This window comes from Callorhinchus milii, unplaced genomic scaffold (genome assembly GCF_018977255.1).
Source record: "Callorhinchus milii isolate IMCB2004 unplaced genomic scaffold, IMCB_Cmil_1.0 Scaffold3, whole genome shotgun sequence".
In the NCBI taxonomy this organism is placed as follows: Eukaryota; Metazoa; Chordata; class Chondrichthyes; order Chimaeriformes; family Callorhinchidae; genus Callorhinchus; species Callorhinchus milii.
The window spans coordinates 18,503,357-18,517,487 of NW_024704744.1; the positions used below are offsets into that span (position 1 = coordinate 18,503,357).

Here is a 14,131-nt window from a genome sequence, read left to right on the forward strand (position 1 = left end):
CACAAGTGTAGTGTGGAAGCTTTATTTTTAAAAGGGTTTCTCCAGTAACAGTCTCATGTCTGGCTGCAGGTGCATCCTGACCTTGGAGATGGCAGGTGACGCTGGTTAGCAACCTGTATGTATATATCTCCCCATTATCCTTTTTGTAAAGTGATTATGATGGTCAGCGTTTTTTTACAAAAATAAATCCTAGATTAATAATAATCCTTGCATTTGATATAACATCTTATCACGTTGTCAAGACGTCTCAAAGCGCTTCACAGAATATAGCGTAAAGTGAATTGACTATTTTGTGGGTGAAACATGGCAGCCAATTACGCATAGCAGTACCCTACAGTCATGGAGTGACCAAATTATTAAATTATCCCCAACCAGTGAACATCCTATTTATGTTAACCGTATTGAACCCTTTTATAATTTCAAACAACTCTTAGGTCCCCTCTTAAACATCTCTTGCAAAAAAGGCCCAACCTATCCTGATAAAACTCCATTGACTTTTTAAAAAAATATATTTTATCAACCATGAAGTAACTTTTAGAAATTTTGGATCTAAATCCCCAGCTCTCTCTCTTGCTCTATGGTTCCTACCATCTTTCTTAGCAGCTCTTGTAACAGTAATCCTAAGGATTGGAAAGCCTGCTTGTGTACATTCTGTGGTAATTTCTTTGCCAAACTCTGAATCACTTGACTTGTGTATTATTCAAAGGTTGGAAAATAGGGTTACGTTTGTATATGGAATTAATCCCTAAAATAACACGTTGAGGATTTATATTGGATTCCATTCAGGTGAAATTCCAGCGCTTTATAAATGTTGCAAGCTTTCAATAGTATTATAATCAAACCTTGCCAAACTTGGAAACTAGCTAGGAGTAAAAATATTCACTTTAGTCCTGTTTGTTTAGTGGAAGATATTTAAGTGTTGTAGGTCGTCTGCTCATTTGTTATACAACCCCTTCACAGAATATATAGTAGTTAATCGACACTATACTTTGTGGCAAAACACAGCCAATTACGCACAGCAGTGTCCCACAAACAGTCGTGGATTGAGTGACCAATTTTGTTTTGAGATTATTACCCTGGAAAAGCGATCTGCCAATCAACTAACAGGGTTCCTACTTACTGCTCTGTAAACAGAGGCCCGTGGAGTAAGGAAACTTTCCCAACGTTTCACCCTACCTGGGAATCAACCCAGATCCTCTCGCTTATGAGGCAAGTGCTTTACCACTAAGCTATGGGACTCCATTCATTATTATTCCTAGCATGAAATAAACCCAGTATCGTTACAATTGAATTTCTGCATACTGTGAGATTTTATTTCACTATTTTGAAGCACATGGGGATGGGGCGGTGGGGAGTGTAGAAAGAGTTAATAGAATACCCAGACTTGTACATATATGGTGTGAATCTTGCATTTCATTGGTCTACACAAATCAGTGTTCTGCGTAAAGAGGCTTTTATTTGTCATTTTAATAAATGAACAATCATGTTTGGCAATACATTTTCATTGTACATAGAAAGCTAATGCTTTTGAGGACAATCCGCCACTTGGTTCTGGTATATAGCAGTTGTTTAAGACTTGCAGTACAATCCATCATTTAAATACTTTGTGAAGAAAGGATTTTCCAGGAATCACAAATTAACTGTCATGCATGCAGAAAATTCAAGGTATTTGCATTCTTGCATAGTGATCAGGTTTCACTCACGTTCAAAGTTTGTTTCTTAAGAGGTTTGTTTATCAATTTTTATAAACTTATGAGCATCTATGCTCATCCTTAGATGAAATATTGTCATTTCAAACTATTTAGCACAAACAGAAACTTTTCAATTCTATGTAGTAGGCCTTGAATCCTTTTTAAAAGTGTTTTTCCCCTGATGAATGTACCTTCATGACAGCAGTAAAAAAAGAAAGCAATCTTGCTTTCCAATATGCATCTTAAATTCTTTGGTACATCAAACAGGTTACTAAATCTTAGCCTTAAAAACTCCCTTAGGCTGAAATGCTGCAGATACCCCAAATTAAAATCAGGTGTTGCAACTCTTTCCTTGGCACCTGGTTAATATCAAGAGTATATGGGGACTAATTGAAGCGGTTATTTCCTAGTCTGGGCAATATTTTGTATGCATAATACTATTACACAAGATCTCAGGATCAGGAATAGCTACCTGTAGGTCTTCCTTTAAAATTAGAATTTTGCTGACCTTAATCCTGCAAGGGATTCACAGGTTCCACTGGAATTGAATCTTCTACTGCAACCTCAATATTAACATGTACATTTTTATTGGCTGACACACTTCCAGAATCACTCACTTTGTCTGGTGTTGAAAATGTATACAGGGTTTTCAACTGATTTTTCTCTGCAACATTTTCTGAAGTGGTAGACAGAAATAGTTTATCACAGATCACTTCGCTGGCATCAGAGCTGAACTGTTGAAAATGTGTTTCATCACCAGCAACAGTGTTGGCAGCATCTGAACACAGCACCAAGCTGCCTCCTTGGTCACCCTGAACTTCATGGCTAATAATTTTCTTCATGGAGTCATCAAAAGTAGCATTTGTATAGCTTGAATTAGTGGTGTGCTGATTATTTTCTTCGTCAACTTCCACACAAGTTGAATCTAAATCAAACTTGTTATGTACCAACAGTGTTCCTATTAAAAAATTGCAAGTATAGGTTATTGAAAAATAATCTAAAATTTCAACACCAAGATACAATTCCATTTGAAAACCTTTGAATATGCACTAGTCCCTGGGAGGGAAGTGGCCAGGATTAATTCCAAAGCTACTACCAATACAATTTTGTATTATATAGCACCTTTCGCTTTGCAAAGAGACCCCAAAGCACTCAACAATAACTGCTTAGCACCAGAGTTAAAGATGGGTAGAGGAACGATAACCAAAAGTGTGCTCCAAGAGATCAGTCTTGAGATGGACTTTGAACAATGTGAATGAGGGAGAAACTCAGAGGGACTCTGGGATTGAATTCCAGAGATAGTGGGCAGGGGCATGAAGTAGGCTGGTGCCTGCTGAGCAAAAGGGGGGCGGAGCGCAACTCGGTAGGGTTTGAGGAGATCGCAGAGGTATGACAGGGAGGAGGGATTTAAAGGTGAGAATAAGGATCTTGAACTTGATCCACCGGGGATGGGAGCAAATAGAGGCAGACAAGTATAGCGATAGGCTCACAGTCTGGTGTAGGAAAGAACATAACCTGTAGAGTCCTGAATAATCTGCAGCGTGTGTAAGGCAGAGTTGGGTAATCTCCGAGCAGAGTTTTGCAGCGTTAAGGCTGGATGTGATGCATGGATGAGGGTCTCAGTGAATATCAATACTGATATCAATAGAAACACTAAGGTAATCTGGAGACAAATCAATAGGGCACAAAATAATTTAGGGTGCCCCAGTAGCCATTTGAATTTGATAGAATTCTAAAATGGACAAATTTCGACAGTGTGAATCATTCAATTCAGGAACCTAAGCTAAGTGCACTCAAAAATCTGGTCAGCAAACTGGTAGAAAGAGATTATCTTTAGTGAACTGCTTCCTGAACAATAGCTGGGTCGGGACAGAGCAGGATATGTCTGCACTTGACTGTAAATTATTCAGTTACAACCAGGTCTGTACTGCAACAAATTACTGTATGGACAATGATCAGAAACAATGTTCCTAGGATTCAGGCAACAGTAACTTTAGTGTTCTCCAAGGACTGCATCACAGGAGCCCTGCAAATGTTCTTCAACTCAACGTCGACAAGACGGAAGCCAAACTCTTTGGCTCTCGTCTACGTCTCAAATCCCACGGCTCTCACCTCCTCCACCTACCCGACCTCCTCCTAAAACTCTCCGAACCAGTACGCAACCTTGGCGTCAGGTTCAACCCCCAATAGTCCTTCCTCCCCCACATCCAGTCCCTCACCAGCACCACCTTCTTCCACCTCCATCGCATGCCCATCTCCGCAAATACCTCTCTCCGAAAGCCGCTGAAGCCCTGGTCTATGTCTGTCACCTCTCGGCTGGACTATTCCAACGCCCTCCTCGCCGGTCTCCCATCCACCACCATCCATAAAATCCAAATCATCCAAAACTCTGCCGCCTCCATTCTCACCAGCACCAAACTCTGCTCCCCGATCACCCCAGTCCTTGCCAGACTGCACTGGCTGTCTATCCCAGAGAGGATCGATTTCAAGATCCTCACCCTTGTATTCAAATCCCTCCACGCCTCTGCACCTCCCTACCTCTCTGACCTCCTCTCTCCTCAAAACAGTACCCGTTGCCTTCGATCCTCCGGGTCTGGCCTCCTCCTCATCCCGAGTCCTCCGCTCCACCCTCGGCAGCCGTGCCTTCAGCCACTATGCCCCGAGGCTCTGGAATTCCTTTCCTCACTCCCTTCACCTCACCCCCTCTCTTCCTACTTTCAGGTCCCTCCTGAAGACCTTTCTTTTTGACCGTGCCTTTGGTCACCTTCCTCCCGCTGGCTCGGCCCCAGGATTCCTTACTGTGAAGCGCTCTGAGATGCCGTCTGACATGGAGGGTGCTATATAAATCCAAGTTGTTGTTGTTGCTTAGCAGGCTCAGAGAATTACATTATCGGTTTGAAGAACACCCAACACCACAAGACCCTTGAATCCAAGGAAGATTTACTCAATGCCAGAATCCATCCAACACACAAAGGCATACACTTATAATAGATATGCAGCTCTTAGGCAAGTCATAAAAACTTCAAAAGGACAAGTTAATTTGTAAGTAAGTGTCACCCACTTTCCATGTCTACAGAAGCTATGAGCAGGTTAACCATTCTAGAACCATACCCTTCATTATTTTAAGGCTTGAAATATAAGAATGGTTGAAAACCTATGGTGAGGATCAGAAGGCAACAACAGCAACCTGCTCATCTCCACAAATTTAATACGTTATAAATAGACAAAACTATTCAATGAAAATCAGCTTAACATAGTGCTAATTATCAAGAAAGGGTTTCAGTCAAAGCGCCTTAATTTGTCAAGTGCAAATCTTACCTTATAGCCAAGAGATGCAGCACACAACCAATAAAGAACATATGTAGTTTGTAATGTTGAGCTACAAGGAACACAGAATATTGCCGTGGCAGAAAATTAGTTTTCATACCTTCTTCCATGCCAGTGTTAACTGAAGTAATTAATGAGGATTCTACAGGAATGCAATCTTCTTTCTCAGCATCATCCTTCTCAGTTACAACTAATTGTTCTGTAAAGGAAAAAACATCAGAAGTATTACTTGTCATTTATAGTTCAGGGCCAAATAATGCAAATTGCATGTAGATTATCCTTCAAGTAGATCTCACCCATTTTCATTATTGCAATATTCAGGTACACACTTTTCATTTAAAGGTACCAAAACATTTCAAGGTGATTGGGAACAGCAAAGCATACGTTCAAACTCAGTATATAATAAATCAATGGTAGGATGCTTTCTTCAATACCAAAGAGGAAGGAGGGAGGGAGGCAGGCAGGCAAGCAGTTATTCACATCCATTACATCCAGGCTGGACTATGCTAATGTCCTGCTTGACAATGCTGCAAACTCCTTGCTTGTCAGCCTTCCCAACTCTTCCCTCCGCAGGCTGCAAATCATCAAGAACTTAGCTCATGTCCTTTCCCGCACCAGGCTCCGTGACCCCCATCACACCCACCCTCGATGTTACATTTCAGAGAAAATATTCCATATTCTCAACCTTAATGCGGTCAAATTATCTGTAATAGTCATCATACCTGTTCAGGTCTTCATTATAATTAGAACCCATATGAGCATTTAAGGTATGTTTTGGGAAACCTCACAAAATGTTTGTCTATGGTAATGACATCCAGGAAATTGCTATGAAGCACTATCAAATACATTTTTAGAGTCAAAAATGCTATCAATTTGTAAACAACCTTTTACTACAGCTGAACAAAAAAGTCACACTTGTTATTTTAACAACATTGTTAAAACACCCAAGATGAAGCTGCTGCAGTAAGTCCTGCATGAAACTTAAACCGTATTGTTACAATTCTGTGGCAAAGCTGGTAGAAAATAGGGTTAAATAGGAAAATATGCTACAGGACTCTTTAATTAAAAAAAACTCCACTCTACCCAGATGCAACCATCCTTTATCCAAAAGCTTTTAAAGTTATTAACATTGCTGATTTACTCGCCTGTCTCAAAGTGCTCTGTTTCACTGCCGACCATCTGAGTTTCTGGTAAATTTTGATCTTCAGAATCTTCATCTTGGGAGATGAGAAGGCGAGTCATAGAATCATCACCAGTATCTTCCATAAAAGGTTGGTCATTTTGGCATTTAAAAATCTCTTCGTATAGATCAATAGTTTGACTAGAATCCTCTAAATTGTCACGCATTTTGTGTTTCACTGGTTGCAAAGAGAAGTTTGCATTTTCAAGGTCTGCATCTTTAGTCTGACTGCTTGACAAGCATTGATCCATATATGCCTGCATAGTAGGTATCCAATCATTTGGGCATGAAGATGAAGCAGGACCTTCAAGCTGGTCAATCACAGTCATCTCAAGATTGTCAGCAATAAGAAATGAACCAGGCACAGAAGAGCTATGGCTCTCTGAGAGCTTTAGTATTTGTACTTCATTATCTGTTTCATCTCCAAGTTTTTGAAATTGAAGATCAACTTCAGATTCACTATTCTCTTGGGCTTCAACTTTCTCTTCAACCAAATATGTTGCAGGACTATTACCATCCATCTCTTCACCATGGTCATCCATTCGAAACTGTACTAACTCTTCTGCATTCAGCCTTTCAGGGCAAGCTGCATTTGGAATTATATCCTCCATCAATTTAGCTTCTAGGTTTTTGTCATTATGGAGACTTTGCAAAGAGAGAGATTGATCAGCCGGCAACTTCTTTTCATCACATAAATTGCTGTTGTTATGTTTATCAGTATGGGGCTTCCACAGGGTTTTCACTGTATCATTAATTATACCACTACTACTCTCAATTTGGACATGAAGCACAAATGGTACGTTGCCTTTTCCACACTCATTTTTTAGTGCTGTAATTTTCAATAGCTGGTCTGAAAGAAGATGAAGGAAATCACCCACTGCACCATCTTTCCAAGAACCTTCAGACAAATCATACCCAGAAAGGCAGCAAGGAAAGGCCTGAACAGGAATTTTTAGTAACTCCTCAGGCAGTTTTCTAACTTGTTCTCTTTCAACATCTTCTTCATTCCCATAATCAACATAGTTCAGGGAAAGAATGTTGCTATTTGTCTTTTTTACTTCAGCTCTATAAAACTGTTCATCTTCAGAGTACTTGCAAAAACAGCTGTCACCAACTGAAATTGATGACAATTTTGTTCCAGTGTCTTCACGTTTTCCTAGTTCTTGCATTTTTTCAGCCAACATTTGAATTTCAGAAGCTGAATACTGACACCAGAAATAGCTAGGACTTTCTGCTGCAGTAACATACCCTTCAATCGTTTGTCCCACTAAAGGGATTTTCCTGATATATCGCCCATATGTTGTTGTATTACTCTCGTCCTTCTCAACAGCTAATTCTGAAGCAGTTAATTGGTCTCTGACAGCATTATCCAAGTTCACATAAATATCCACCTCCAATATATTTGGCTTTGACATATTAATCACTTTTATTAGTACTCTTTTATACAAAACTAAGGTTTTAAAGAATTCAATGGCCTTTTGAGACCAATTACTTCCATTAAAAGGAAACAATCTGTGCAACTTGCATTCATAGGTTAGTGCAAACGCAGGAGTTACTTCTTTTACATCTTCTGGGTTTACCAATTCCTTGCTGTCCTCCTTCATAAATACTACCTCAATACCTCCATTGCATATATCAACAATTTCACATGTTGCCCAATTAAGAAAACCTTTACTTTTCACCATACATACATTTCCAACCTTAAGATCCATAATATCTTCAGACCTCATTTTACAGCGCTCACCTTTAGCTTTCTGAAGGGATTCAATGAAAATACCATCAGCTGTAGTCATAAACTGGCACCAGAACTGATTAGGAGATTTTATAGCAAAGACATATGCATTAAGCTTTGAACCAGGCCTTATATCAGTTATAGAACATCCACTTTCCTGCTGCGAATTTAGTGTGTATTGTTCACACAAGGTATCCTCTAATAGGTTTGCTACTGTACCCTGGTCATCACAAAGTTGAACCTCCCATAACTGTCCATGTAGTTTAATAAATTCACACATTATTCCATTCGCTCTCTTTTTGAAGGCAGAAACAAGTTCAATACTGTAACCTGTTGAAAGTGTGTCCTGAACACCACTAATGAAGCATGGTACACTGAGCCGCTGTACCTCCATAGCCTCTTTAGAAAGACGATGGATTTTTGATGGTTGTACGTTAACTGTGTTCCCATAGTCTATGAATTCCACACCAACTAAATTATTGGCAATTTTTNGAGTTACCACAGACCTATAATGAGAACCATCTTCAGGAGATTCTGCACAGACCATATCACCTAACTGCAAACTTTCATATTGAAAGCATTCAACTTCTGTATCATTAGCCCAAGATGCATTCAATTTTTCTTCCATCATAGTTACTTTATCATCATGTTGGGAAAGATGAACAAAGAAATGTGATGGACTAACAACATGTGAAATGCGTGCCTCACATTTAAATCCAGGCTTTAATGTTATCAGAGGAATATCAATCTCTTTAGGCAAAGGTAATTTTGAAGTATCAAACCCTAATTTACTAAAACTTGTTTTTTCAACATTACTTTTCACAGATTTGTTGTTCCTCGTTTCCACATTAGATTTTACATCGGAAAATTCTTTCACATTCTTTAAGTCCATGTTGGGAGCACACTTCAACTCAGCCTCAACATTCTCAACAATAAAAATCTCGGTTCTATTTTTCCATCTATCTTGCGTGTGGCTAGATACGGCTGCCTTTTCAGCTTCATGCACCTCATCTTGATCCTCAATAATCCGTCTTTTAAGAAGGGATGGTTCATGGTCACTCTTCACCATAAAAGTGGAGCATAACTTTTCACTTTTAATCTTTTGTCTCCCTGAATTTCCATTCATTGTTTTTGCTTCACTGGTTCCCTGCAAGTATAGCTGCTCTTTAATCTTTGCATTAATTTGCACATTCCCATCGTAAAGCTCAACAATCAGTTTTCCATCAGACTCTTTTGCTACTACCACAGCTTTTAAAGGTTTATCAGTCACAGCTTTTCTAAACCAGGTATTAATGTCAAGGGACAGCTCAGCTGGAATATCTGACAGACCACACTTAATTGCTTGCATTGGTAAAAATTTAACATCTCTTGCACTATCAGGAATAGGAAGCAAGTCATCTTTGTCAACATCCAGCTTATTTCCATAATCTACAAAAGAGACTCGAATGCGGTCCTGTATGGGCCATGCCAAAGCTCGATACCATTGATTATCAGTATACTTTGCAAGACAGATGGGATCTACACCCTGGGAAAACTTGTAATCTGGCAATTTACAAGACAACTTATTAACCTTATCTGCAAGTTTATCTACAATATCTAGATTTCTACTCAGTAAACAGTAGAATTTTGTTGGGCTTGTCACATGACTGACATACATTTCTTCTTCACTGCCAATTTTCACATCATGAGTTGAATAGTAATAGGTATAAAGGTTTACTGATGGAGCAAGAACACTAGGTGATCCTACAAATTTGGCTAATCCTCTCTCAATAAGTAATTGGCAAGCACTCTGAAAAGGAGTATTCAAATCCACAACATTACATAGCCCTTTACCATCCACAATAGTCAGTGCATAGACTGTGCATTTGAGCTCCATATACAAACTAAGGGCACTATCAATAAACTCCTGGAAGGCAGCAACTGAATCTACATTCCACATGAATGGATCAGAACCCATAGGCTGGATTATATTATAAAGACTACATCTAAATGCCTGCCCTTTTAAAAGAAGAAATTCTGGCCTTATTGCACACAAGTCACTGAAAGACACTCTCTCTCTATTCCCATAATCAACATACAAAACATCAACTTCTAGTGCTGACACTTTTCCAAGGATCAGAGCTCTGTACCATTTCCCATCTTCAGAGTACTTTGCAATGCAAGCAGATTGACAAGGCTGAGAATGATCTGCATGTGTATTATAATATTCCTGGATTTTACTCATGAGCATTTTTAGTTCATGTGCGTTTTTAGTCAGTTGACACCAAAAGTCACCAGGTTCATCAATGTAGGAAACCTGTACATCTACTGTGCTTCCAACTTTAAGGTACTCTTGTTTATATGGAGACTCTGTGATTGCAGAGTCCATCACAGCAATATTTTGTGTTCTAGTATCTCCAGTTTCAATTTCTCCATGACTGGAAATTTTATATGGCATATTAGAAAGTACTGTGGCTAGACAATCATTAGAGTCCTCTGTTGAACAGGGATATTCCATGCATGGTGCAAACTTTTCAGGCGTTATTGGTCTTTCCTCAAATCTTGTTTTTTTGCTTCTGCCATAAGTGTGAGCAATTTCTTCAGAAGACGGATTTGAAATATGTATGTGGTCCAATGAAAACAAGGTCTTTGAACTGAAATGAGAGACTTTTAAAGCTTTTTGATCAGCATAACCTTCCTGCAACATTATCTTGTTCACACTAGGTTCTCCCTCATCTTCCACATCAAGCAGTTCAATCAAGTATTTATCCATTTCTTTGTCTAAAACATGGACAACAAGGTGTTTTTCAAACACCACCTTCTCAAAGTAGGCAATAGCTTCTTTACTCCACGTTGCTTCTTTGGGAACAAGGTCAGCAAGACAACACTTCACAGCCAAAGCAGGAAGCTTTCGATATTCAGGAAGCAGTGCCTTAACATCATGCCAATCCACTAGTTCCAGGTTTCCATAATCAATGAAAAATACCCTGAACTGGCCATCAAGTATCTCAGTAATAACAGCCCTATAATATAAATGATCAGCTTTAAATTTTGCACAACATAACAATCCTGGTTCAGGTTTCTTTACCAGTCCTTCATTTCGGCCCAAAGGTCCATACTTCTTGGCAATGCTGTTCATTAGTTTTTCAAACTCACTGGCTGTGTCCATGGTCCTAATCCAAAATTCTGTAGGATCTTTTACAAACTCAACCAGGGCATCATAGAAGGCATTGAGTTTCAGGTTTGCATTCTTCAGCAGACTCGCCCCCAACAGCATACTGAGATAGGAGATACGGTCTTTAGTTTTGGAGAGGCCTTCAGTCCTTCGGTCCCCAGTGAAGTAGTCTCCACTGCAGTGAAGAGCGTTTATTTTCTGATACTCTCCCCGAAGCTCGTTATCCTCGCAGTATCCAATCACTCGCTCGTAATTTACACTCTCCACCTGGGCATTGAAGGCTGCGTTGATGGTGGAGCCATCTTCTCGGTATAAAGTTACATAATAGACATTTTCCACCGAGTTGTAGAACTCGATCTTGGCCTGGAGAACTTTGTTAATGATCAGCGTGTGCAGCAGCTCAATCTGTTTGGCGGACCAACCCCTGCCGTAGTCGGAAGCTTCGCGCAAAGCGAACGGGTAAGTCACGACGGGCATCTTGAAGTAGCCGGGGCTGAGCTTCCTGATGCTGCAGGAGGATACCACCTCCTTGTTGCCGTAGTCCACCAAGAAGACCTCGACCCCGCGATCGGACAGGGTCTGCTGGACCACGGCTCGGTACCACCGGCCGTCCAGGCTCTTGGCCGCGCAGGGGGAACCCAGCTTCCTGGGCGCTGTGCCGGTGCCGCTGACCCGGCTGCTCTCGTAGTAACGATGCATGCTGAGGTGCAGCCGCTCCAGCTCGGGGCAGTGGCAGCGGAGCTGGCAGAAGAAGCGGTCCGGGTAGCGCACGTGGGTCACCCGCACGGTCACCGTCACGGTCTCATCCACCTGCAGCAGCGGGTAGAAGTAGTTGAGGCTGTAACTGGCGTCGCTAGGGGGCGCTGGCGGTGGAGGAGGAGGAGGAGGAGGAGGCGGCAAAGCCAGTGGCCCCGGCCGGTGCCCGCCGCACCTGCCCCGATCTCAGCCCCGCCGCCACCACCCGCCGCCGCCGCCGCCAGCAGGAGCCGACTCTCCCTCCGGCCCACGGTGGCCGGTCTGGACGTGGACATCTCCACCAACAGACGGAAAGCCGTGCGGCCGATCACCTTGGCCAAGCCCGACTCGCACAGCTGCCGGGACACCCGGGGCACGTCGAGCAGCACCAGGCGATTGGGCAGCACCGCGTCCACGTAACCGTCCAGCTCGCGTCCCTGCAGCGAGCGGAGGAAGGACAAGGCGCTCGGGGGCCAACAGGTCGGCTTGGCCCCGCTCCCTTCTTCATCCTCGTCCTCCTCCGGTTGCCCGTCCACCGCCCCGGGCACCGCCTCTTCCTCCTCCCCCTCGGGCGGCTTCGGCTTCGGCTTCTCCTTCTCGGCGCCCCCCGGCGGCACCAGGTTGGCCAGGATACAGCAGACCGCCTCGGGGGGCAGCTGGAAAAAGTCCTTCTTACCTCGCTCCAGGCCGCGGCCTCGCACCGCCGTCGCCCTCCCTTCGTCCAGCGTGAAAACTGTGTAGTCGTCGCCGGCGCGGCTCACCACCCGCGCCCGGTGCCACTCGCCGTTCATCTCGGCCAGGCAGCGCTCGTTGGTTTCCAAGGGAGGGGTCGGGGGGTCGCGCCCGGCAGCCGCCGCCGCCCCTCCTGCTCCGCCGTCACCAACGCCCTTCACCCAGTTCTGAATCTCGTCGTGGAGCCGCTGGTACTCGAGCTGCCTTTCCCGGTGGAAGCGGCCCCACAGCCGCACCAGTACCGAGCCCTGGCGGGCAGGGTCCACCCGGGTCACCTGGAAGGGCATGCGGACGCCCGAGGGAGGCAACCCGCCGCCGCCGCCCGTCGAGCTCATCGCTGCCGCGGCTGATGCCGGTCGTGTCCTTTTTATGATTGTCGGTGTCGGTTCGTCAACGGAGCCCACGCCATGCGCGCGGAGTGACCGTTACCGTTTGAAGCGCGCGCGCGCTCGCTCCGACGACGCCGCCGCCGCCTTTCGAAAGCCGCGATCGAACACGCGACCGTTAAACCGCCCTCCCTCTCTTTTATATAGCGGCCGCCCCTGCGCGTGCGCCGTTTCGGGCCAGTCCAATTGTCTCCGCGCGCAATGGCAGTGGACGGGAGGGGGGGGTTTGCGGTGCGATTGACGAATTTACACCTCTTTTCGGAGCGCTTCGATCGATCTCAACACGCGCGAAAGTATTCGTCGCTTGAGGTAATGTTCGGCCAACGCTGCCTTTGCTGCTCCCTTCACGTGAACGGCCGCCGCGTGGACAGATGCGCCACTTTTCAAACACGGGACACCCCTCGCTGGAGAGGGGGGAGTGGACGGTGCGGGCCTGGCGAGGCCGACGCATGCGTAGGAAAGGATCATTAAAGTACCTGGATTTTCACTTAAAGGGGAATGTTATTTTTGTCCGCCGACAGTCACTGACGTGGGTTTGAGGCGAATGTGGACGGTTTGTTTCGATACTCGCCGCAAAGTGCCATTTTGTGCCCCGGTTTTATTTCATTCGTTGCCGTGTCGTGGGCAGATTTTGCTGTTCGCGGTGGGGGGGGTTGGACGCCGCCGCCGCCGCGTTCAAACGCGGACGTCGTCGCCTTTTCACAACTGAAAAACCTAAGTAATATTCCCGACGTTTGAACGGGAGCGCCTTTCAAACCAGGAGGAGATCTCGCGCCACTTCACGTGGATTACTGTCAGGCGTAGTGACTGTGTTCCGTCGGTGAAGGTGGCAGTGCCGTGGGATCTTTACCATCCACCCGAACAGGCAGATCGAACCTCGGGTTAAAGTTTCATCTGAACTGCAGCACATCGGACAACGCCTCACGCCACTGGATTATAAGACTGGACCAGTGATGGCCAATCCATGCCCCGCGGCTGGAAGTGGACCGTGGCACCATCAAGCAGTGACCCCACTAAACATTCAACCCACCACTGTTTGCGGGACACTGCTGTGCGCAATTGGCTGCCGCGTTTCGCCCACAAATATACAGTCAATTCACTTTACAGTCTATTCTGTGAAGCGCTTTGAGACGCCTCGAAGACGTGAAAAAGCACTATATCAAATGCAAGGATTGTTACTATTATTATTACCAT

The 14,131-nt window shown here is 44.0% G+C and overlaps 1 protein-coding gene across 1 annotated transcript; it reads right to left on the reverse strand.

Moving 5' to 3' along the window:
* Positions 1 to 1,434: 1,434 nt before the first annotated feature.
* On the reverse strand, positions 1,435 to 12,886 carry LOC103180957 (tudor domain-containing protein 6). Its single transcript, XM_042332784.1, is given in 6 exon segments — positions 1,435 to 2,649; positions 5,119 to 5,217; positions 6,164 to 11,964; positions 11,966 to 12,025; positions 12,108 to 12,321; positions 12,424 to 12,886. Coding segments are annotated over 6 exon segments (7,086 nt in total). The 3' UTR covers positions 1,435 to 2,200.
* Between the last annotated feature and the right edge of the window lie 1,245 nt (positions 12,887 to 14,131).